This window comes from Pezoporus occidentalis, unplaced genomic scaffold, assembly GCF_034315485.1.
Source record: "Pezoporus occidentalis ecotype Australia unplaced genomic scaffold, CSIRO_AGI_Poc_V1 ctg48, whole genome shotgun sequence".
Classification (NCBI taxonomy): domain Eukaryota; kingdom Metazoa; phylum Chordata; class Aves; order Psittaciformes; family Psittacidae; genus Pezoporus; species Pezoporus occidentalis.
The window spans coordinates 101,619-128,344 of record NW_026915813.1 but is presented as its reverse complement, the minus strand read 5'-3'; the positions used below and the strand labels follow the sequence as shown (position 1 = coordinate 128,344).

General features: G+C 40.3%; 2 protein-coding genes across 2 annotated transcripts in view; one reads left to right on the top strand and one right to left on the bottom strand.

Moving 5' to 3' along the window:
* The window catches only part of PPP2R2C (protein phosphatase 2 regulatory subunit Bgamma), a 202,826-nt gene extending 188,834 nt beyond the window's left edge, over nt 1-13,992 (bottom strand). The window contains exons 1-2 of the mRNA XM_062636346.1: nt 13,732-13,992; nt 13,463-13,543 (exon numbers count right to left, since the gene is read on the bottom strand). Coding sequence (XP_062492330.1) covers nt 13,463-13,543; nt 13,732-13,747 — 97 coding nt within the window. The 5' untranslated portion in view covers nt 13,748-13,992. The remainder of the gene's footprint in view (nt 1-13,462; nt 13,544-13,731) is intronic.
* Nucleotides 13,993-17,515: 3,523 nt separating this feature from the next.
* Nucleotides 17,516-26,726, top strand: part of MAN2B2 (mannosidase alpha class 2B member 2) — a 37,441-nt gene continuing 28,230 nt past the window's right edge. Inside the window, exons 1-3 of the mRNA XM_062636314.1 lie at nt 17,516-17,700; nt 21,094-21,240; nt 25,413-25,518. Coding sequence (XP_062492298.1) covers nt 17,575-17,700; nt 21,094-21,240; nt 25,413-25,518 — 379 coding nt within the window. The 5' untranslated portion in view covers nt 17,516-17,574. The remainder of the gene's footprint in view (nt 17,701-21,093; nt 21,241-25,412; nt 25,519-26,726) is intronic.

Sequence of the window (26,726 nt, the reverse complement as noted above, 5' to 3'; positions counted from 1 at the left end):
GAACATTCACTATATACAGAGCTGCCAGAAAAGGAAGAAAAAAAAAAAGGTGGGGTGAAGGAAAGCTATCTACCCACCTCTAGCAACACTTGGATTATTTGAAGTGACATTTTTCAGAGGTTTATGTACTGGTCAAAGCAGAGTGGGTAATCACTGGGATAGTGAAGGACACTGCTCTGAATATAGGCAAATTTAGTATATTCACCTTGTCAATTTGAAGTTACTGCTTTGAAGCATGCAAGTACTAGAGCTTTTCGTGGGAAAGGATGATGGAATTCTTTCTTTTCTTAATGGACATTTTCTTGTAAGGCTTATGCTCAAAGCCAAGTAGATAGTTTTGACTAGAATTTTCTGTGAAGAATCGGCCTGAGGCAAACCCAGAAAAAAAAACAAAAAAAAAACATTACTGTCAGCCTTAATGGTTAGGAGCTGGGTCAAAGTGGGAAACTGGAAATGCAATCCTGCAAAAGTAAGTGTCTGCCAGGTTCAGCAACAGAGCACTACCAACTCCTCTGCAAAACTTCTGTCACAGTTAACCAATGTAATTCAAACATCTGTGGGGCAATTTTGACTGAGTGACAGAATAAATGATTGCAGACAGATGTAAAATACTCTGAATTCTGAAAAACTAAAGTGAAAAATTGCAAAAACTTGTCATTAATTCTTTCCAGCTAATTGTAGTGGCAAAAGAAAAAACCTAAACGAATAGAAATGACAAAAATCCCTAACAGATGGGACACTGTATTCCACACACCAACTCTCCATCTACTAATGTGACTAACAAATTAATGTCAAATCATATCTCACACCTAACAGCCCATGACATGAGCAGATGGTTTTAATCCCACTGAGAAAGACTTTCTTCTCCACTGAGAACTGTGAGGTGACATGACCATCCACGTCCATCAATGTCCGATATTCCTCTAGGAAATCCCCATCTCTGGGACCGTATGTGTATAGAGGAAGATACATACTTGAGGAAAAACACATGCATTAGTAAAGTTACACCAACCTTCTCCTCTGATGGCAGTAACCATTGAAACTACGACCCTGTTTAAAACACCAGGAACTTCTGCCACTGCACAGAAAGCAGCTCATTTTGTGACAGCCACTCAAGCCATTATCTCCCACAGGATACCCATCACCTCAAAACAAGATGAGGTCGCCAAAATCACCAGCAATCCCTGGCAGTATCAACTTGATTATTTCACTTCCCCAAGCCTAAAAGCAGAGTGATTAAATATATAAAATAACAGCATATTGCTGCACCAAATCATCCAGAAACAGTTATTAGCCAACTTGTAATGAAATTTCAGTGTCAACTTGGTGTTTTCTAGACCCTGTGTTTATTTATGTACTACTATTTGCTAGCAATAGTCCAATTTCAAGTGGAATGCTTTATTATTTTCCAGTTACCTCTCATCATCCTAATGCAGTTCTTAGTTTCCACTGAAGTTTGCCCTTATTTCAGTTCAAATACTAACACCACAACTACTAGGTGTAAGAGGATAAACAGAAGAAAATAAAACACACCCTTGTAACTACTCACACTTTAGGAAAGGCCGAAAATATTAGCTAGATACACTAGAGCAAGAAATGTCATCAGGATGTCGATGCAAGCTCACGACATGGTTCTTATGCAAAACCTACAGCCTACAGATTCGCTATACTGGAGGGGGTCTTATTTCAGCAGTATGTACAGCCTTATGAATCATAGGTTTTCAACCAGGATTCCACTCAAATTCCAGCATTCTGCCAACCCCTTGAAGAATTCCCATGATTCACAAATCCCAGTTCTCTTCCTCATTTCATAAAACTCAGAAACAGTAGCGTGCCTGTGGAAAGACTACACCAACTTGATCAGATGGCAGCCAGAATTTAAGCAATCTTTCTGCATTTGTCTATTAACAAATTGTTGAGCCACTGGGAATGTTTTGGTTTAATTTTCAGATGGAGTTCCAACTTCAGTTTATAAATTCTTACATAAGGAAACCTGTATTTCATATAAACAACTCTATTTTAAACACATGTTCAACAATATGTGTGCAGTTCATAACTAGCTTTTGAGCAGACTGAAACAGAACAGTACAAGGTTTGGGGAGGTGGTGAACTGCAGAGTGAATTCCCCCAACCCTGGCTTTGAAGTTGGCTGTGATGACCCCTGTAGAACTCTGCCTAGAAGAGATAACTGGTTCTGACAGTGCCTGTTACCTAGAGCAGATTGCTTAACTATCTGGGAAGGGCAGGATCCAAAGACTTCCCAAGAACATTTTCATATCCAGTCAGTCTTTCAGCTCTGCCCAGACTGTTCATGAAAGAGCTGATATTGTAGGCTAAGATGCAATGGAGGGCTGAGAAAAAAATCAATCTGGTAGAAACTAGATGAAGTCCAAATTAAATGTTTTGTATCTTACTGAAGAGAAACTCTAATCTTTAACCATCCCGACCCCATGTCACTTTATTTTTTTTCACAAATGACTGGTGAAATGCAGTTACACTGTGATTTTTCAAATAAATTATGAGCTATTAGCGTATGCCAGAGCCAAAAGGATTTTTTTTTCTTTTGAATAATCATAAATGCTTAATCCAGCCTACAGATGTAACAGTCACTCATGGGCATGGGACTTAATATACGAATCTTCAAACATCATGGTCTCTCTCCCCACTGGTCAGATCTGAAATGTTAAGAAACACATAGATAGTTCAGCCAACCAACTTCTGGAAAGCTGTAAATATTATTTACAAAACATTTGCTGTGCCAAGTAAGTACCAGAGCTGAAATATTTACATATTTCTCATTTCAAAACAAGGACAATTCCACCTCTTCACTAACTGTGATAATAATGAAACATATCAAGCAGGACCAAATCAAGGAATTGGCAGACTTAGCTGGCAAACAAAGAAACCAAAAGAACCTAATAGATATTGAAAAGAAACATATTCCATATGCTCTGTGATATTTTATAATGGAACCTTAAGCTATGGATGCGGTTGAAAAACAAGACGTATGACTGCATGCGGATAAGTATCTGGTTTATTTATCTTTGGTAGGCAAACAAATAGACCTTGTTAGCTGCAGTTCAGGAATGGGGCTATACAAAGATAAAAATAGAATCAGATAAAGGAAGCATGCCAGATTATATTTCACATTCAATATTACTCACTTAGAAATAAATGAAAACCCAAGAAAAAGGCAGAGATAGTAATAAAATCTATTGTCTGTACATTACAAGAAAGCAAAAACATACACTAATACAACTGGCCTCTTCAGTTTTTCATTACTACACTGTTTCAATAAGATACAAATATTAATAGACATAAAATGTGAATCTAAATACCTCTGGAAATTAAAATTTATGGCTCTCCTAGCAACTGTATCTCACACACTTGCATATATGCAGTATTGTGCATGTTATTTGGTGTGGGCTTTTGTGCTTTCACAGCAATGAGGTTGAAATATGGTTGCTGTGGGAACTATATCTTTGAATTTCTTGACTTGTGCTATCATCTGAACTCAAATGTTACATTAACATAGGTAAGCATTTGCTGTTTTTTTCCACAAAAAGGAAAAAGGAACCTATATGGATGGTTACATATTTAACTATTCTTACCAAAGAAACAACACACAACTCCATGTCTGCAAAAGTACAGAGCTCTAATTATTCTCACACTAATGCACACAAGAAACAAAACACAGCCAAAGTAAAATCTGCGAGTGAAATGCGTCAGTGTACTTACAGAAACAGTAGTATGCAAAAACCAGGACAAATGATGTCATTATAAGTCTGAGGTTTGCAATCTTCTTTTTTTTATTCAACTATTTAACCACAGGGTTTGAGCATATGTTTGCTTTCAGGCATTTGATGAGAGGAGATATATATATATATACACACACACACACAAAACTGTCAGATGCTTTGCAGCTTCTTAGTAAGCGAGTGTGCTTCTCAGGTGTGACAGGGTTGTCAAAACCAGCACTGCCCAGACCCAGTCAGCACAGGTGTTGCTCTGGGTACTTTATGAACACGCAGTAAAAGGAAGTGATTTCTGCCATAAGAGTATTGAGGACTGATATTTGACATGTAATTTAGATCACAAGCTGCTAGAGACTCACCTCAGCATAGGAGAAAGACTTACTGCTACTAGAGATGTTCTTCAGCAGAGGTGATTTGTCTCATGGTAGAATCAGGAAGCTCAAACTTTGAGGTCAGTTTCCTTGACCCAATTACTCTTTTCAGTATTTCCCCACTAGTACATTTTCTGTTTTGACATCATCAGAAAAACAGGAGTCAAGTCCTTTAACACACTTCCATATAGTTTTGGAATTGTTAGTGAACAATTATGCCTCTAAAAGCGTTAGATTAGAAATCTGAAATACCAAGTTAATATTGCAGTATTTTTAAATTGAAATAAATTGCATTGCACAATTGCTACTTCCAGAAGAGTCAACATAGGTATTGCATTTGAAGTAGGATCTTCAATTAGAGTGGAGGAGCATGAAGAACAAGGGAAATCAAAAAGCAACAGAAGTCACGAAGTTCCTGAGGCAACGTGGCACCTTTCTGAAGAAATGTCAATATAAAGCTACACTCTCAATGCTCTTGGCAGACCAGCAAGGTCTCCTTAGCTTCCACTTAGGAAAGGTGGACATTCCACTAGGACAAGTGTTCTTACGGAGCAAAATCTCCAAGAAACCCAGGAAAAGCAGTCCAAGTGAAATTATCACTGTGCTTTCCTAGTTTAGAATAGAGAAGACAGCATACACTGGAAGTAACAGCTTGCTGAGCTTAGGAATCAAAAAAAAAAAAAAAAAAAAAATCTGTTCCCATGAAAAACCTCAAGGAAAAAACCCACAGTTTGGATTTTATAAATTGCAGTGCATAAAAAATAAGAATTCTTAAAATGTGAGCTCATTCTTATTTTAAACTGATTATATCTACTTTGCACATGAAGGACTCCAAGTTAGGGTTTCTTGCAAATAAACAAAATCTGAAACACAGGCTATTTCCAGAATAGACATTCAATTTCAAAGCAAAGTTTATAAGACTTTACATACATACATGCATATACATATATATACACAAGAGCTTATAAGAGAGCCTTCAAAAATAAGACCTATCTGATGGACAAAAGCAACCACAAAAAACAACCTGTACTAAAAATTTCAAAGGTCATGAAGATTACTCAGTAAAACAGATCTAACAAGAAGCCATTAAGTTTTGCAAGAATAACACTTCTGCTTTGCATCTTTGAGCCTAGTCATAAGACAGGAGTTTATTCTGCATATGAAGAGAAGGAATATTCATAGAATTCATATCTCAAAAAAAAATTGGGGCCTATCTTTGTTTCAGGAGTCCAAGAAGACTCTACTAAATAGGGTAATTAGTCATGGTAGTTGTTTGAAATGAAAGGCACATTGCTAACCATGCTAAATAGTTTTACAACTCCCTTTTGAATGACACATGCCCTTTCTATGAATAGAACGTCAAATCAATGGCCCCTGTTAGTGTCTAGATGTAACTGTCTCTGAATGGAATATATCATCTTTAACTGCAATACCAAAATGGATACCTAAAATAATGGAACTGTCTCTTGCATCATACTTCTGAATATTTTGTAAAAATTACATAAAATGATAGGTGGGGAAAGATTTATGAGGTTAATGTTTTGCATATTCCTGCAATAAGCCCAACTGTCAACTGTACTCGCTGTGATATGAGCTGCTATAAAATGTGCTTGTAAATAAATATAGCCAAGACATCTGGGGAATGTATGCATTCTGAAAAGAAACTGTATCTGATGGAAAGCTTAAAAACATACAAATAGGTCATTAGTTTTAAGAACATACAAACATTTCTAAATATCCTGTGTTCAAACTATAATAGATCACACATGTGCAAAATATTATGTTTATAAAACAAATAGTATTTATTTATTTACCTCTTTTCTCCAGGCTAAACAAAGTTCCCTCAGCTGCTTCTCATAAAACCTGGCCTCTAAACCCTTCCCAGTTTCATTGCCCTTGTTTGGACATGCTTCAGCACCTCAAAATCCACATGAAATACACAAGGGTGATCACCCACAAAGAAGTAAACAGCATAGTGCTGTATTCACTCTTCTTGATGAAAACCAAAGACAAGCTTCATAATACTAAAAGCAGCCTCCTTAGCTCTTAATGACAAAAACCAGGAAACATATTCAGCTGAAAAAAAGACTTACCTGTTTCTCAGTATTCTGGTTACCTTAGGAAATAAAGTCACAGCACTGCATCAGTTCTTAACAGAAAGTGATCAACAACAAACCTGAAGGTATGATAGCTTTGACAAGACTTATCATTATAGCAGGTAGCAATCTTGAGTTTCATCATCCAACAAATACCAGAACCTAGCTAAATCATTCACCTTAAAATATGCCCAGAAAAGTCTGTCCTCCTTCCTATCAGTGCAAGTTTTAGTAAGTACATGTTATAATGCCTGCTCCTGGTACCTCATGGTCCTTTACTTTTATAGCTCATAAACGGTATATTAACCCACTATAAATTGCACTGCAGTAGTAAGAAAGCACATTAGTTTTGCTATTTTACTTATATATTGCTATTTTCAAAATACTATCTGTATCCACTTACTGGGACAGAAGATACACCCCTTACACAGGAAAAAACAGCACAATGGCCCATAGGCCACTGCTGTCTCAGATGGGGCTGCACTGAGGAAGGTCAGCCACCACAAAGTTCTTCCTACATGCTACAGAAAATGTACATAAACATGAATACCATGCTGCTAAGAAACATCTCTGATGAAAACAACTTGGCAGATTCAATAAAAGGACTGCAATCATTATCAAAGGTTTTAGGGCATTACAAAAATGAAATGTTTAAAGACAAATACTTAACACTAGGAGGTGAAGGAAATTAAAGACCTAAGACTCTAAGGATGTCCTTAGAAATCAGCAGACTGTGAAGTGAGTGACCAAAAAGGCATCACATGAAATCTCTGGACTCAGTCTTCCAAAAAATACAAACAAAATCCGTGAGGTTTTAAAGGAGACTTTGTTAAGTTCAAACCAGCTAGAAATTTGTGAGGTAGCTCCCTCTTCTGGATCACCAAACAATGACAAGTCAATTTAAACGGCAAGAAGCAGAATTTTGCTAGTAACACCTTTCACTATTTGGGGGTATTGCCAATTACCATTAGGCGATCACACAGACATTTATAAAGACTGTTATTTTGAGTAAGGAGTTTATATCCGAGTAGCAAACTAGGAGAGGAAGGTAGCTGAAACCCCAGAATAGCCTGATATCATTTTGGAACTTTGTCATCAGGCAGTTCAAACATGCAAAGAGTAACTGACTTCTGCTTTCAAACTCTCTGCATTTTACTGAAAATGCCTTTTACTGAAAGAACTGACAAATAAGAGTATTAAAACCAAGTCACTTTCTCACCAGTATGGCCTGCAATATGACTTCTGAAATCATATGTGCAGAAGTTAAGCTTCTGGGTTGTTATCTTTGAAACAGAAGAATCTTCTTGGAATTTCTTTCAGTTTTGACAGGCTCGTATAGAAGAAAAAACTGCACAGTAGGAAAAGCTTCTCTGCACATCAGCTATTCAGACATTATCCAAGACAGCCTGGGCAATTTCTACACGTATTTATAAACTGGAATTGGAAAGATCAGAAAATGGGTACTCCCTACCCTTATATAAAACTCAGCTCCATAATAATGACCTATAATGGAAGAGTAGGCTTTGTGAAGACCTGGTGATTTTTCTGCATCTCAGCTGGAACCACAGGCAATTCCTCACTCTTTAAATTGTCCATCACTACTCAAGCTGAATGATAATGTTTGACTGAAATATAAAAATTAGCCTAAATGGCAGATCTGTGGTCCCAATGTTTACTTCATGAGGGTTACAATTTATAACAAAATCACAACATAAATTATTGCATATTTAATGAGAAAGAGGAAGCATAAAAGATGCCCCTGTTAAATTCTGGACTAGATAACTTGAAAGCATGATTTTTCTTATTTCCTAATACCTGCATAATCAGGCATAACACAGTGTGATTTCATCTTTCATTATGTTTATGCTGAGTGCATCTTAAAGGATATGGCCAACTGAAACACCCAAGGAAATTCTGATCATTCGTGCATGGATAAAACCAAAACTGCCAGGAGTTATTTGAACAGAACTGAAAGGATCATGTAAAATGGTAAGCCTTGTAGACCTGGAAACAGTGAGAGACAGAAGGAAAAGAGCTAAGATTTGCTGTGCAGGCACCTGCTGCAAATGGCAGACTTCCAGTGGCACAGAGGGGAGACCTCTTTGCCAGACTCTGCAATAGCAAAAGGACTGAGACCCTCCCCACCATGATCCCCTTGGCAGAGAGAAGGGTTACAGAAGACAATGGGAAAGTAAAAGCAAAGCTGAGGAAACCTACAAACCCCAACTGGGTATGTAAGATATGAAAAAGGGGCAGACTGAAAGGACAGAAAAGGGATTAATGGGAGATTAGAAAGTAAAAAGGCAATTGGCTGAAGATCATATCCTGGAAACTGAGACTATGAAGGCTGTAACTTCTGGCATCAAAGAGCCACAGAACAAAACTGTACTAAACAAGTACATCATGTTAGAGGGGGGTGAGTGAAGTCCCTGAAAAGGGCTGCAAAATCTGAAAACCTGGTTAAAAAAAAAACACCTTAGTCTGTTTTTTAAGCTTCATCTAAGCAGCACCACTTTTCAGGTTACTGAAAAGGAGCCGTCTTCAGTCAGATATTTACAAAAGAAAATAATGACCAAAATGCTAACATAGTATTTGTTTTATGGTCAGATGGCACTTAATGTCTCTCAGGAGAAAACACTCTCTAGCACCCATATTAAATTCCAATAGAAACACTATGAAAGCAAGGATTTTATAAATCGTTGCAATTAAATCATCTTAATGTACTTTAATTTATTCCATAAAAAGCAAACCGACTCTTAATCAAAACACATTATGAAACAACAAATGAGAAATATACATAAGCCACTCAACTTCTCATAACAAGTACATATATTTTCCACTATTTTATTTTCACATTTTTTACAAAACCCATGCCATAAATAAACAGTAGATAAAAATATCACAAAATGGACTATTATTGTAGATAAGTATCACTTGAAGTTAAACTACTGTAAGTATAAATATAACTTCAATATACCGTAATCCTTCCTCTTTGTCTATCATGCTGAGCTTTTCACATTAAAACTCAATATCAGATTATGCAGCAACAAACAGAAGTATAATCAAATACACACATTTTCTTGTAGGGAGACGTTTACTTGGTTTGGTCCTACCCAGTCACATGTAATGTTATAATGGGAGCAAAGTTTGATGGTAACACTTCTCAGACAGGAGCCCTTTCCCCATGCTGTAGCAGCTCCCAGACATCAGTCAAAGTTAACCAACCAAATACCAACACAAGCAACTGTAAAATCAGGAGGGATGAAACACAGAGCATTGCTGAATGTATAAACAGGGATGTACGAAGTAGGACTTCATACATACATGGCATCAGAGGGTGTATCAGGGTGCACTCGAGCCCTGTGACAGACCCTGCAGTGCTGTATGCAAGCTGGTAGTGTCCTAAATATACACTGGGGTGAGACAAGGAGTATACCAGTGTCTTCCAAGAATCTTGCTTTCCTTTGAAGAAACCCAGAATTGTGAGTCACAGAAGCACAATTCACTTGACTAAATCTCCAGACTGAACTGGGAACCTGGAACTGTAAAGTGTATCTATCCAACTAAGGTCTCATGGAAACACAACATCCATTCATGGTGATCATATTTCAAAAGAAATGTTGGCAAACTGTGAAGTGTTAAGAGCTATTACCATGCCTTATTAATAAGAGATCAAGGAAAAATCAATTGTTTGCTTCAGCCAAAAAAGGACTGAGATGCAAAAGCATCTACAGATGGAGGCTTCCTATTTAATCAGGCCTTACTTGTGAAGGCATGACTCACAGGGACATTACTTTAGTTGTAAGCTTGTGTAATTACATTGCTTTTCGTAGAATTCATGTAATAATGGAAACAACAGTATTGAACCAAATCCTGACTTACTGTCTTTGATTGAGAACTATAGCTATGGAGGTAAATCTGACAGTGATTAAATTCATATTTGTAAGTTCACAAGTCTTTAGTTTCTCAAAAATGTGCATCATTCAAACATACCTATATATATACCATACAACAAAATAGTATATTATCCATCTTCTCAATCAACCTCTCTTGAAATGACTCAGAAATCAAAGACATTGTTAGAGCAGCATAAGGTAAGTAACAGTAAAGTTCACATCATAATTCATAAGGCATTTACATTAACCAGAACTTTCAGCTATGCAACAGCATCAAGTTACAAAATAGATGAGAAGAAAATTTACACTGCAAATCACTTTCAAGTCTCTGATAAGCTAACTTTAAGAAAGAAAACTTATTATTTAGGATTCAATCTTTTCATTAACCATATAGACATTCCTGAATGCAAAGCTATCGAGAATAACATAATGCCAACTTAGAATTCACAGCATAAAATATTTCAAACATGCTTTAACTTATACAAAGTTTGCAAGAAGTTAATGAGATTTAGAGTGTAAAAGCAAAGGGTCTGGAATAAGCAGTCCTGTTAACAATCCACTAGATAGTCTGGGCAAACAGTAGAAGATTTGGCTTTTCAGAAGTCCCACATCCTAAATGCTTAATAACTGGCATTCAGCTTCAATAAAAATCACATCCTTAGCTTTCATATTTCATTTTGCTAGCCTGTAAAAGGATACTCCAATACCCTTCTTCACAACACTTTTGTGAGGCCACACTTAATGTGAGCAAAGTGCTTTGAGATCTTTAGCATGAATAAAATATATTTTGCACTTAGATGTTAATTATAGAAGTGGCAATATTTGAAATAGGGTTTTGTTTCAAGGCAGCAAGGCTAAATCAAACATGATTATCTTGGCTTTGATTGTGATATTTTACTTGCTATGCTTTATTTTTCCTTGCATTTGAAATATGCAATTTTGCTTTTCTGTTATGTAAATGAATGTTTTTCATCTGACACATCTATTTTTGGAAAAAGAATAATTTTCTTTCCTATTCTAAGGCAGAAATGTTGCAGAACACCATTCTGAAGTCTAGCTGACAGAGTACTGCAGGGCCACTGCATGCATTCAATAGCAAAAGGAGCATACACATTCACTGAACTTAGGATATTAACATGCAAATATTTATCTATATAGAGATAAACACAGTAATGTTTAATATTCATTACTCCTTCTGTCTATAGGTTAGGTGGTCTTCACCAATACAGCTGCAATCACAACAGTTGTGGCCTTTCTGAAAAGCAAAAAGGACTGGGACAAAGATAGGAAAGAAAAATAAATCTGCAATGGAAGCCAGAGGAACAATTCATTTTAAGCTAAGGATTCTGGATTTTTGTTTGGCTCTGGGTAACTTAAGGCATTTCAGAGGCAAACTTCAGCAAAGGAAGAGGCGTACACTTTATCAAAAACACTGCTACGCAAGAGGTCAAGCCACGTGCCACATTGGTCCTTCCATTTAAATGTCGTCTTTCACTTCTGCAAAGTGTGTTGATTATACTGCCATGTGTGTTCCTAGTTATCAATGTCTGTTAAAGACAGCACATCTTCTGGAAAATGCATGCCATATTTGTATATAATCCTATTAACACAAACGTGTTTACTACCTGCAGATGACTTTGATTCTATAGCTCATGCGACCAAATTACACTGTTTCAGCCCTGTTTCCTGTTCTCTGCATTTCACATATTCCCATGTTGAGTAAATAAAACACATCAGATTTCCATTTAAGTCATGGAGTAAAACTGGGCATCCATAAATTGCCACTGTTAAACGGAACTGAATCCATGGCTAGCAGAGTAATTTTTAAAATTATGTCATGTGACAAAAGATGACCCCATCAAGGAAAAAAAACACCTGTTGAGAATAAAACAATCTAGTCTCAAAGCAGTGCTGCAACACTGGCATCTACCCAGATAAAGAAGGTTAAGAATGATATTCTACTCATTCAAATCTTTAAATGAAAGTAAATGCCAGCCTAAAGCTTATATTCAATATTCTATGATGCCTAAAAAATGCTGCCACTCACTCATTACACTCCCTCACACGGATGTAATTTCCACCCCCACCTATCGTCATCACATCTGGTTTGGTATGCAGTTTCTCACACACACAGAAAGACCATGGAGGCACAAAAGCACATGTTTTGTGAACTGCTTTAGTATGCAAGTGTATGTAATTACACACACTATTAAGTATATCTTGAAATATAAACCACCATGGAATAATTGTGAGGTGGAGAGGGAACCTTAGTTCAAAGCCTTGATCAAGCTGTAGTTTACTATTAGTACACCAGGGTTTAAATCACTTCTCCAACAGGAAAACACAAGACAACACAAAAATTCACATTCCACAGGATCACTGATGATAAAGCTAAAACAGACCCCAAACAGGCAGTCTTATCTACCAGCCCCTCTGCCAGATCTGTAGCTTCATCACTTCAGCATATGTTTGTGAAACAATCCTTAAATATCTGAAGTGAGATTTCATTGTCTGTCCACCCAGCGCATACCGCATTCATTCACTGTTGAGAAGCCTTCCCGAATGCCTAACCTGAAGCCAATCTGTTACAGTGTGTCACTTTTCTCAGTATTGGAAAGTTTTTCAGTCCAGCCGAACTTCCGATGCATTTTAAGCCCTTACGAACAGTAAAAACACTCCTCTCAGAAATGCTTACCACCAACAGACCAAAACATCGAGATGAGGTCCTAGCTCCACTTTAACTCACCGAAAACATACACTGAAATAGGCTCACAGGCACTGCACTATACACATCTGGCACACTGGAAAATACAGGCTGGCACCTAAGTTTAGATATTCAATGCAGAGTTTGCATTGGAGACAGAGTGGAGACAGAGGGAGACTTTCTTACCCTGCATCCAAAGGTTGATGTTTTTCTGATCACAGAATATTAAAATATAAAACTTTCTAGGTTACCTCTCTCTTCAAAGTTAAGGGGGCAAAAACAGGGCCAGAAAACTTTCCAGCAAGTACCACACAGCCTCCCTCACACCCATTGCCACCAAGGCCGTGAGGACTGATGCCACCTAGGCCACCAGCTGTGAAAACCCAACTTTTCACAGTAAGAACCCAAAACAAAACAAGCCACGACACCTTCACAAGGCCAGGCACATGTAGTGGCCACCAATGCCAGCTCTCCTCCCTCCTGCCCTGGGCCCACGCACCATCTTCCCCGCCCCACACCCCATATGGCCACCGTGTTCTACCATTGCCGATCTCACACCAGCAAGCCACGTTCCTCCACACGCTGCCGGACGGGGCAGCGGTCGAGGGGCCGCGCCCCATCTCAGCACCCCGGTACTCACCATCAGAGACCTCAAACTCGGCTGCTCCATTGAGCTGGTAGAGGCACCAATCAACCGCGCTCTCTCCTGGGGGGCCGCCAACTGGGCAGGGAGGAAAGGTACAGTCAGTCAGGGGCACCCGGGGCGCCGGAGAGAGGGCTGAGGAAGGGAGAAGGGAACGAGGAAAGGCAGGGACGGAGAAGAAGGGAGGAGAGATGGAGGGGGCAAAGGGATCGGAAGGATGAGAGGAGACCAGGGAGGGCCAGGGGAAGGACAGCGCTTCCAGATACCCTGTTTGTGGGACATGGGTGTCGCCCGCCGAAAGGCGCTCAGTGCTCTGAACTGTTATTTGCTGTGCTCCCAGCGCCGGCAGCTCGGGGCGCCTCCTCCTTCTCCCAGCGGAGCGGGCGGCGCAGGCAGGCAGCGGTGCCTCGGGGCGCTCGGGGAGCCGGGGGAGGGAGGACGGGAAGGAGGGAAGGCTCCGCCCGGAGCTCCCGGCGGAGGCGGCGCAGCCTCGCCCGGCCCCGCCGCGGCCCCAACAGGTGTGAGCGGGCTCGGGGCGGCCCCAGCAGGGCGGCGGGGCCGTGCCCAGCGAAGCGCCGCGGGCTGTCGGCGGGGCAGGGGCGGGGCGGCCGCTCTGCCTGAGGCGTGCCATGGCCACGGCGGCGGGAGGGGATGCCTCAGCCGGGCCTTCCTCCTCTGTCCGGGGTGGAGGAGCCTTCCCGCTGTTGGTAACTTCAGCCATGAACTCCCTCCCTTCCCCCCCGTCTGTGCCGTGTCCCATCGCTGCTTCCCAGCCACACGGGGCGGCCAGCCCGGCGTGTGGTGCACCAGGACTCTGGGGCGTACACCCCTGGAGAACCCACCACACCAGGGCCTGGCCAGTGTCACCCATCATAGAATCACAGAATCAGCTAGGTTGGAAAAGACCTTTAAGATCATCGGGTCCAACCATTACCCCAGGATTGCCACCTCCACTACTAAACCTTGTCACTAAGGGCCTCGTCTACGCGTTTCCTGAATGCTTCCCAGGATGGTGATTCCACCACTTCCCTGGGCAGCCTGTTCCAATACCTGAACACCCTTTTGGTAAAGAAATATATGCAGTCTAAACCTCCCCTGGCACAGCTTGAGGCAGTTACCTCTTGTCCTGTCTCCCAGCTTGCCACACCAAGCACCAGCAGCCGCACTTTCACCACAGTTCTCTTAGCATCCCTAGGCCATGAAGGTTATTTTATGGAAAAAGGCTGCAAATACAATGTATATTATCAGGGTTTATATATGCTGAAATCACTGCAGGGCTGGAGAGTGGTTTTTCGTCTGGCCCACCGACCCCTGTGGATCCGCAAACTGTACAGCATCCATGAGTGGTAAGTAAGAAATCAAAGCTGTTATCAAGCAAGCTTAAGTGCTCTGACTAGTGACCTTTATCTCCACTGGAAAAATATTTAGGGGAATGGCAAATTGTAGCTAAACCAGTCAGCTAGAGTGAACTTCAGTTAATAAATGCCTTTATTCTTATAGACATCCACCCCAAAAACATGACAGGAGGGAAATGCAAAGGTACATTACTTGTTCTGTTCACCAGGTAGCTTTCTTGGTATTTAACAATTGTGACTCCTTAGCCTATGGTTGGCAGTATCTTGTCTACACCTTCTGCCTTTTGGAGGTGACAGTGTCAGAGGCCCATGTATAACAGAGTTCAAGTCAAAGAAAGCAAATGCACCTTGTATGGGCAAATGAAAAAAACTTAAGAAATAACATAGGAGGACTATAATCAAGCCATACTAAGAGATTAGGAGCCAACAAGAGGATAAAATATCCATGTAGGCCACTGTCATGGCACAGTTACATTGGCTCTTCCATCTAGCTTTTTGCTGTTTGTGACACTGGATGTACATACAATCATAGAATCATAGAATAATTAGGGTTGGAAAGGACCTTAAGTTCCAACCCCCCTGACAGGGGTACAGACACCTCAGTCTCTACCATGTTACCCAAGGCTCTGTCCAACCTGGCCTTGAACACTGCCAGGGATGGAGCATTCACAACTTCCCTGGGCAACCCACTCCAGTGCCTCACCACCCTTACATGACGGGGAAGCATTATTTTCAGCATAAATTCTACTTGATACCTACAGTCATCCTTTTTTTACAGCAAGTGAAGACACTCCTGATACCTTTAGGTCTGTAAACTGTGGGCAGTTTGAGTCCATTTTTCCTAATAAAGGTATTCTGCTCAAATATTTATATTCTTCTCTACTGCATCCAAGACAGTGTCACACTGTGGCCTTTGTGAAAGAAGAAGGAGGGCAATTACACCTTCTGAAGAAAACAAGTTTAAAATAGGAGTACAATGTTCTGCAAACATTCTCAGCTACTTTTAGAAACAAAGCAAAACACCAACACTTAAGCTTTCCTGGGAACTTCTAAATTACAAAGACCATAATACCTTCTGGGGTAAAAAAAACACCAGTTCATTTAGAGAGCATATGTATATATATCCCCAAGCCATATGTTTGCTGGATGTGCACTAGCTTTCTTGGAACTGAAAAGGTTTAAGCTGATGATTTGAGGGTAAAAAAAAAAGAGTATCATAGATCTGTATTAAAGTAAAGCTTCATCCAGCTGCTTACAGTGATACTAACTCCCCCTAGAAATGACCTACAGACCTTGATTATTGCTCTTCATGACAGGGTATTATCATAAATAAAATTAACCTTGGCATTTAACTGTTAACTGCTTCTTTTTGGACAAAAATTTAGTCTACCATTTTGAATAACATGCTTTGGGGGGAATCCAGTTGCATTACATTTAATTGTTATAAAATGTAACAATTTTGCACTGTTCAACTCAGTGTTTGGCAGGTAAGGTAGCATGTGCTTGTTTTTTCTTTCTAAAGTGAGGGGATAGATGCAAATCACATTTATAGTGTGTGAGCTGTTTCTACAGGTATCTTGAGTATTGAGATGCGTTAATTTGCACCCAAGTGCCAGCTAGTCCAGTGAGAATGAATCTTTGGCTTTTATCAGTGTAAGTCTATAGATGGACGCTTAAGCCATTTTTGATTGTTTCCTTCAGAGAGATGACTGGTTTAACTAGGTTTGAAAATGGGTGATGCTCAATCAACACACAAACTTGAAAGTGGGAGCAGGCACCACCTTCATCTGCTGTCCTTTTATTTGGCACTGTTGGAAATGAGCAAAGAGTGTGGGAATTTTTGTTATTTCAGGATTGTAGGGTTGTTAAAAGCATGTAATTGACTCCAACTAGAACATAAGTTCTACCACAGTGTATTTTAGAGTCAAAGTTTAAAAAACAATTCAATCTGCTTTAGCTTTTAGTATCACAATGAGGTACTGGGCAGAAACTGTAGACAAAACTTCTGAGGAGATTGGGCTACATTATCCTATAATATTTTTTAATTATAGGCTGGATTTCTTCCTCTTCAGTGGGACTTCGTGCAGACACAAGACTGCCTTTTCAGTTCTCAGTACAGGTCCCACCTCTTGCTAGGAACAAGAAAACAAGTGATAAAACCAATGTAAATGGGATCAGAAGGTCAAACACATAAAATTTGACGTTGCTATAGCTCCAAAGATGCAGACAGGCATCTGTGATTAACTATTATACCTTAAAATAAAGAATTCACATTCAATTCAGAAGAATGTGGGAAAAAAAAATAAATTAAAAAAGCCAAGGATTTATAGCTGTATTTATAGTTGTCCAAGATTCAGAACTCAACATCCCTCAGGGCAATCCAGTTGTATGAGAAAACCAGCCCCAGAGTTATCAGCAGGAGCCACCAGGACCTGGGGCTGCGGTTTTAGCTGGCTCTTGCACCCTGCTGTAGGGGTCTCAGCTCCCTACAGGGCAGCTCGGGTCTACCACAGGCACCCCCTCCTGCCTCAAAATCCTCCCATTTCAAGGTAAACCGCTGTAGCTTCTTGTTAACAAAGCAGTGACTCCTGAACCAGCCGCACGCCTCCCCACCGTGCAGATGATGCCGCGGCGCGGTAGCCCCGCTCCTACTCCTTGCTCCCGCTCCCTCCCCGTCCCGAGGCCGCCGTGCCGGGAGGCGGTGCTGGGCCGGCGGGACGCGGAAGTGAAGCGGGGAGCTGGCAGGGAGCCGCCATGGGAGCCCCGCTCCTCCCGCTCCTGCTCCTCAGCCTGCTGCCTTGGGCCGATGGCAGCGGGGCGCTGCGGGCTTTCGTCGTCGCCCACAGCCACATGGACGTCGGCTGGGTGTACACGGTGCAGGTGGGGCCCTGCGGAGCGGGGCTGGCCGGGGTGGGAGCGGCGCCGCACGGCGCGGCTGCCGTCGGGGTAGGGGTGGGCCTGGCGCTGCCCCAGCCCAGCGCCTTCAGGCTTGTAAAACTCTCTGGAGTTCCGTAGTTCTGGCTGCGGGGTTCCGGCTGGTCCTGCACCACCGCCCGCAGAGAAACGTGGACATCCCTGTGTCCCCCAGGGATGCATCCCCGTCCCGACAGGTGCATCTCCTGTTGGGAGTGTGCTCGTCGTTGCGGGAGGAGGCATGGTTAGCTTGGGAACTGTACCCATGAATTTTAGGCTTATGTGTGCCTGTGTTCTGCGGGATGCTTCTGAGGGATTTCCCCCCCCCCCCCCCCCCCCCCCCATTGTTTTTTAAGGAAGACCTTCACTCTGTTTGATGTTGAGCTTTGATCCTATAGCAGATTTTCTTGGTCCTTTTGTTTATCTTCTTACTAAGCCAAAACCCCAGGAAAACTTTGTGCTGTTTCTTAGAGAAGAGAGCAGGACCCAAGCCCTTGGTGGCTGGAATAGGCTTGGAGCCTTGTCCCACAGAAGTATAGGAGCAATGTGGTTTTTGTTAAATGAGATGTGGAGCAAAATAAGTCAGGTGGGGCATTAAGACCTTTTCTGTTTGTTAGTCAAAATCCTGACTCCTTCACCACCAGTATAAATTGCTTTCATTTTATGTGAAAGATGCTGTGGATACTTCACTCACTAGTGTGAAATGGCATCAGATGTTTAAGAGTAGCTGTAATAAAAGAGACCTAATGGCTCACCAAGGAATCCCTGCTGTGCATTTATTTGTCTTCCCATTTTTGGAAAGATTAGTGAATTTCTCCTTTAATACCTCAAACTCCTACTCAGAACTTGCAGGAGAGAGCATAAAATTAATTTTTGTTTTGGGTCAGTTCGTGGTTGAAGATCTCCTCAAGGAGAAATGAAGCACATTTCTTTTTAAGAAGATGCAATTGCTTGAAGCCTCAGTGCCTGTGTTACTAAATCATAAGCATCAACAATTCCCATAGTAAAAAACCACAGAGGTTACCTGTGCGTCATTTCAAATACTTCTGTAGTAAAGTGAAACCTGAAGGTAACTTTGGAATACTGGTGTGATCCCAACCTATTTTACATTTTTGGTTTGCTTTGTAAGTAGGTTTCACAGGGGACTGACAACATACTGGTTTCTTAGTATTTCATTTCTCCATTTATAAAGTGCAAAATAAGGATTTTATTTATATTAGCATAGCAGCCTTCATTGTGTGCTGGAAATTACAGTATTGGTGGAGAATTACAGCACTGATTGTATAATAAAAATTGTTTTCTCTCAAAGCAAGCAATCTGTTGCAATCTGATAATAACAGACGTACTATAACTTACACAAGATGTGTCATCTCACTGATGTATCTTACGTATAGGAGTGAAAGACACATCATCATTGTCTAGAATGCAGTACAAAGCAGTTTTGACAACATGCTAGAAGTTAAAAATCTATATTTAAGTAGGTAAAATCTTACCTGATTGTTTATACTGGGTCACTGCTTATTGTTTCAGAGTATCTTATTAGCTGATAGAGGATGTGAACTGGAAAGAAAATGCTTATTATTGCTTGCAAGTATCCTGCTTTATGAGAACAATCGTTGTCATTCCCACCCAGACAACTGGGGCTTATAAACTTTGTGGGATTGGGTACTATCTTACTGCTTACTTCCAGCATAATTTGAGTCAGAATAAAGACTGGCTTGCCTTCATCACCAAAATACCTCAAGAAAATATTTTCAGTAAGTTTCCACATAGAATATTTTAGCGTTGTATTAAATTTGAAAGTCCTTGTTCAGCTGTTAAAATTTAGTGTACTCCACTTAACTATTAAGAAGTGAAACTGAGCTTGATGTCGTAATCATTGTACAGCTACTTCGAATTTAGAATGTATTGTTTGTAGCCAGTTGCCAGTGAAAAGTGAAAATTCCTCAGCAGTCATTGGAGTTTGACACTGTTGGGTATTAGTGAAATGTTAAAGCTATGCCCTTAGTTAAAATTTCACGTTGTATTAAGCATCTAATCATAATCTTGATTTTAAAGAACCCTTAAGAGCTGATCAAGAGATCATCGAACAAGTAGTTATTTAGATAAGCACTAGAGTATTTTAAGCCATTTGTCCTACACTCAAATGTTTCCCATTTTCTAATGACACTTCAGCATTTTTACAAAAATAGTTGGAAAGCGAGAGGTTAGGAATAGCTTATTTCTGATTTGGATCATGTCATTCCCTTCTAATGTCAAAATGCGATTATTCAGAATACCCATTAGTTTTTGGATGGGTGAGAGATCTTTCTGTCAATCACTTTCAGATGCATGTATTTTGGTGTGCATTCTTCAGCAAGTGCCAAGAGTTTAAGTAGAAAATTGTTACAGTTAGTGTTAAAAAACCTTTCAATGACATGCTGATAACTTTGTTACAAGGAAACACAGACATTGCAGGAAATCCTAGAATCTTTGCTGCTGTCTTTAGACATTCTGTGTCTCTTTGAAATTAAGTAAAGGGTAGAAGACTGGATCTGGTCAGCAGCAGTTGTTCTGGCAAGGATAAGTGTACGTTAAATATCCTCGTGTACACACCTTTAAAATAACATGATGCTATTAATTTGATACTATACCGTATCATAGGATATAACGGTGTGATAGGTTGTTTGATGGATACAGCTGTCGTGTTTGCATTCCAGTAAAAATCCATAAGCCTCATTCTGGAATACCAGTAGCTTTAAGAACAGCATAGACAGGATAAATGCACAAATTCTCACACTGGGTGTTTATACATCAGCAGTCAAAGGGTTTGGTTTTACTGTATCCTAAGACATCAAGCCAAATGGAGTTATTTTACATGACTGAAGGTTCTGGGTCTAACAGTATAATACACAGCATACATATGTGTATAACTGTATTATACTGGTAGTGCACACCCACAGCATGAAGTCGTATTTGCTCTGAAGAAACAACTCTGGTAATTCAGGTCATCAAATGAGCAGAAATGGAAGAATAAAATGTGTACATGAGTTTTTTAACTGTGTTGGTGCAAAGTCTTTTATTTCATGACAAGCAATGAGGGTAAGCTGTTTCCCAGTGCATCAAAAAGAAGGCCTGTATTGATTCCTGCTGATTTTGGGGGAAGCTGCACCATGATCTAGTCAGGTCCCCAGTCAGGACATATTTTGGAGCATAGGGGCCAACAGACTGCGCGTAATCAGAACTCAGACTTTCCAGGTGTACAAAGGAAGTGGGCAACAAACATGAGGTTTACAGTCTCTTTTCAAGCCCAATGAGTGTTCAAAACAGCCCATTTAATGTAGGCAAAACAATTTATTTTCTGCATTTTGTCTCTTGCAGGAAAGCATGCATGCTTATGCAGCAAATGTCTACACGTCTGTTGTAGAAGAGCTAATGAAAGGAAAGCAGCGCAAATTTATTGCTGTGGAACAGGAATTCTTTCGACTTTGGTGGGATGCGGTAGCCACAGATACACACAAGCAGCAGGTAAGTTGTACTAGAGCCGTGCTTCCTGCTAACAAAAAATCTGTGACCTTTTTCAGGGGACAAGGAAGGGCAAAGTGCTTCCCCATTTGCTTTTTACCCAGGTCTTGTGTAAGCTGTCTCTGAATCTGATACTTCTTGTGAAAGAAACATAACTCTAAAGGCAGTTGCAAGAGGTTAAAACTCCAGCTATAGATTAGAGCAGTAGGAGGTAGCAACCTTTGCACTGAAGACTCTTTAAACTTTGCAGTTTTTGTTTCATCAGTGACTGACTGACTTGGGGGCATGCTAGTATAAGATGTGGGTGATTCTGAAAGAGACTGTACTGATATCTGTACTGATATCTGTTAAATATCTGAAGCCTAACACTGCTCACAAGAAGGAACTTTTTTTCTTTCCAGTTAAGTACTGCTCAAAAACCTGCCATTCATAAACCAGGATGATGCAGCAAAGAGGTGACTGTAGACTCAACGTTTCTTTCCTAGTAAAGGCACTATGAAGTTTTATTTGGCACTTCTTTCCTCTGGCATGAAACAAACATGCTGAAATCAAAGACTGAGCTGGTAGCCTAACCAGTTAGTCATGCATTGCACTGCAGTGCAAGATGTTTAAGTTTTGGACCCTAAAAGCAGAGAGTATGCTGGTGCAGCTACCCATAGGTACTAACTTGGAACTCCATGGTCAGTTTTCTTACCAGGGTCCAGCCAACAGTAGTATATTACTTGCAGTACTTTATATTTCAGTTTGCTTAAAGTGCTAGATGTTTAAAGCATCATATGAAAAAAACGAAACCTCTTGTCTGGTTTTTGGGCTTTTTTAACCTTACTAAATTCTGAATCCATAACACGTGTACAGCTGATCTGTGTATGAGAGATTTCACTGTGTATAGACAGTTCACTGTTATTGTGTGGGCTCTTTGCCCATACTTGCCTGTTGCAGGACAATTTTCTTGTCGGTTTTTAGAGAACTGTACTTTAAGTCTTGGGTTGAGGAATTAAAGAAAATAGCATAGGAACTCGTTTGTGCAGGGACAGAAGAGTACGTTTAACTTTCTAAGGCAAGTTCATCTTATTTCAAGTATGTTATGCTGCTATAACCTAAATATAAAGGCCCAAGTCTCTAATATCTATTCTTGCTGTTATGTGGGATTCAGAAGAATAAGTGTGTGTCACATTTGACTTCAGTTGTGCAAAACTAGTACATATGAGTCACCCTTTAATTTTCTAGCCTAATTACTGATAATTGTTACTTTATGCATTTTTACTCAGTTCTCAAGTTACTTTGTAGTTGATTCTCTGAAAATTAAAATTATTAAACCAAATTGCTCTTATACCTGTATGTGTCAAACATTGAATCTTTAATAGTGTTTGACAGCTATGATGCTTGCTGGTAAGTGACATGTTTTTGTCATTAGCAAGTTGCAAATATTGGGCCTTGAAATTGGTTCGCTCTGGTTACTGTCCTGCTTTCTCCACTTGAGCTCTAGCATTAATGATTTTCTGTAGTACAGGCTTTCTGGTTTTAATTTTCCTATTTTATTCCTCCCCCCCCCCCCGCCTTTAGTGGTTTACTTGGAATACAGGATTTAATTTTAGTTTCTTTTGGAATGTCTGCTTCGGACTCAAATAATAGCATTTAAAACTAGTAAAAGGTACGGCCAGGTACTGAAGCTGATTTTGCAATTCAGACAGGGAGTGACATGTATTGCAGCAGTATTCAGACAGACATGAACCTCTTAGTTCTCAGTATATGTTATTTCCACAGTATTTTCTTGTGTGAAGAGTTCCTGTCACTTTACCCTGGCTTGATGCCTGGGTCTTTTAAATAGTGTAGCCGCTTCTATCTGGTTTTAGGGATGAGTTGATGTAAGTATAGTAGTAGGTGTCCCAAGGACCACAGGTATCTTCTGCTACTGTAGCAGCCTGCTGCTTGTAGTACTGCTGAATCTGTTTCCTCGGTTCCTCCTTCCTTTTGCCCAGTTCTGGTAAGCAAAAGTGGTTGTCATTAAAGACGTTTTTTTCCTAGGATTGGATATTAGTTAAATTAGTTGTATTATTTTTCTTGTTTTCACCCTGACAGTGGTTACAGAAAACTATTAAAAAAACATTTCCATGTCCCAAAGTTTGGATCACAGGTATCTTTTGGACATCCATCCAGATGGGGAATAATAGCCACAGATGCTTTTAATGTAGGTCAGGACCATTTCTGTGCTGACACCAGATATCAGTTATCTGGTCTCCCAGCATGCTAATCAGTCACCACAGTCAGCTAGAACTAATTTAGGAATGCTGAGCCCTGAAGCGTTTTCACAACATTGTGAACAAGAGAAATGATTATAATCAAAATTGACAATCTGGCATCGTATCTGAGCAGACACCGAAGGTTCCTGGGGAAATAAACATAATAGCTCTGGAACTGGCATCCTGCATGACAGATTTAAATAAATAAAAAAGGGGTGGGGGTTAAAGGACCTATTTATAAAAAATTCCTTTATATAAACTTTCTTCGTTGAAAGTTCGAGCTATCTTTGAAGTTTTAGGTAGTGAAGTAACTATAATAAAAACAGAAGACTCCCTAACACTTCTAGAAAGGGACACAAACTATTACTCACTCCCTCCAAACCACCACCCTACACTTCCTCTAGCACATTTGCTAAAAGTTGTACTTGTCAGCATACAGTCTTTCATAGCATACAAGCAGTACATGTTTGGAATTTAATACATGTATGCAGTTCAAGCATGCCTGTTTCTAGTTTAAAATGCATGCCTGTTTAAAAAAAAAAACCTTGAATAGCTGAACAAGTCATAATATATTGACAATTTTTAAACTAGGAAAAAGGGACCAGAATGAAAGTTAGCAGCGGGTTTATCAGGCAGGCAAACCTGCTACATGTGAAAGAACTATTTCTTAATATACCATTCTGTCTGTCACAAATTGAGCAACCTGTCTGTGCTTTGAAGGCAAGGCAGATGCATACAGAACAGAAGGGATATGTTTGTGGCCACAGGGTGATGGTAGACCATCTCTCTCCTAGATCCCATAAATCTCAGTTTTCAAACTGTTACAGAAGTAGTAGACTAAAGGAAACCCTGGAAGCCTCGCCGTTGCTGCTTGCATGGGTGTCCTGGGTTCAGCAGTAGCAATCATTTTTTCTCCTTCTTAGTAGCTGGTGCAGTGCTGTGGTTTTGACTTTCGGCCTGGGAACAGTGCTGATAACACCAATGTTTTTAGTTACTGCTCAAAGTCTGACCAAGGACTTTCTGAGTCTCATGCTCTGCCAGGGAGGAAGGGAAGCCGGGGGGAAGCAGAGACAGGACACCTGACCCAAACTAACCAAAGAGGTATTCCATACCTCAGCATGTCATTCCCAGGATGTAAACTGGGAGTTACCCAGAAGGGCTGACTCACTGCTTGATTAGGCTGCCTATCGACAGGTGGTATTGTATTCTCTTCCCTTGTTATTTCCCTTATCATTATTATTATTGGTCGTAACAGTAGTGATCTGTGTTATACCTTAGTTGCTGGACTGTTCTTATCTCAACCCATGGGAGTTGCATTCTTTCGATTCTCGTCCCCGTCCTTCCGGGAGCGGGGGCGGAGGGAAGAAAGCGGGGGAGTGAGCGAGAGGGCTGCATGGTTCTGATTTACAGGCTGGGCTTAAACCACGACAATGGGGCTGCATGTTATTCTCTCATCGAGCCACCCAGTGTCTTCACTAAGCCAAGACAGATGCAGCAGGAAGAAGACTTTGGGAGCAGCACTAGTATCTTCTGCTATCTAGTAGCACTAGTATCTCCATCTCTAGTTGTCTTGAGGTAGTATCCTAGACTGCTGCAGTGCAGTGTTATAGGGACATGTCTGCTGTTTAGACAGTATAAAGGCACAGTAACAGCTCTACTGAGAAACACCAGAAGTTTAGGGTCTACCTGACAGTACATCCTTTGTGCTTGCTACCTGGTTTCAGTGTAAACTGGGTAAATCAGTGCACTGTGCAGCACTTAGCACTTCACTTTCCTTCTGATAGCACTCAGGCCTTTTATCCCACTTTTGTCCTGGATGCCTTCCTGACAAGTTTTGTGTCTGGGTGATGTGCTGTGATCTGAAACGAATTTGCAGCCTTTTTGGATAAGACTGAAATGATGGTTATGCTTTGTGCCTTAATTTCAATATTGTAGGTTCATCAGTTGCTTCAGGAGGGACGACTGGAATTTGTCATTGGAGGGCAAGTGATGCATGATGAAGCTGTGACACTAATTGATGATCAAATTTTACAGTTGACGGGTATGCATGTTTGCATTTAACTTGTACTTTTCATTGTTATGACCTTGGGGGGTTTGTTTGTTTTTCATTCCTCCACCCGAAGATTGCTATTATTTTCTTACTCTTTAAGAGCTCATTAAAGCAAGTCTTACTTCTTACTTGCTGGTGGGTTATCTGTATAAAAATCTTTGCTTAAAAAAAAAACAATTCAACAGTTCTGCAGTAAGGAGAAGGGTTATTGAAAGCTGTCTTGCAGTTTAATTAATGTCAGTTATAAACTCCTTTGAAGAGCACAGCCTTTTGTGTGTGTGTGTATTTGAGAGCTTAAGGTCCTGGGAAGACAGTTATGGCAAAATTGAAGATATGAAATACTCTGGTAGAAAATAACTGGTAGCAATTAAGAGTGTAAGGAGATTGTATTGTTTAGAAACAGAAAGTCCTCTGCAGAATACAGGCTACAGAACGTCACTGAGATCATCTGAACTTAGTTGAAAGACTTGCTTGATGAAGAAACCCCCTTTTTGTAATCATGATCACCAGCCTCTGTAGAAATAGATGCATATTTCCAAGAGATGCACTACTTCCCATTTTAATCTGTAAGCTTCTGCTTCCAGCAATTTATATGTTATACTTCTCATCTGATGGTCTAAAGTGTCTTTTAGTATTTAGATTTATATCCATCTGGTTAATGAAAAAAAACAGGATAAGTCATGCCACCACTGTGCTATAGATGTCATGAGGGAATAGCATAGTTTTGGGGGCAGGAGGGGATATATTAGCACCAGCAGTCTGTCATCATTCATGTAAACCCTGCCTAGTTCAGAGCTACACTCTGGGCAGCTTTCTACATAGGAGAGTAAAGAGTCAGAAAACACATTTATCATTTGCTGAATCTGACTGTGCAGCACCACTGACATTGTTCCTCATCTGTGGGTGTTTATCAGGAGCACAGGGAGAGCAGCAACTTTTGTATCTCAGTCACCACAACACATTCTGGCTGAGAGGAAGAGAGAGGATGAACATATTTTTTCTCATCTGACTCCTGTGTTTAAAGGTTGTTATATGGGCTTAGTACACTGAACCTAGACTTCTCCAAAGAACACACTAATATTAACTGAAGACTCCTATTGTTAAATGCAAATGCAGCTTTTTCTTTCATTAAATTTAGTTGCAAAAAACATTAATTTAATATTTCATTCTGTGTGTAAACAGGTTTTTTTGAAGACAAT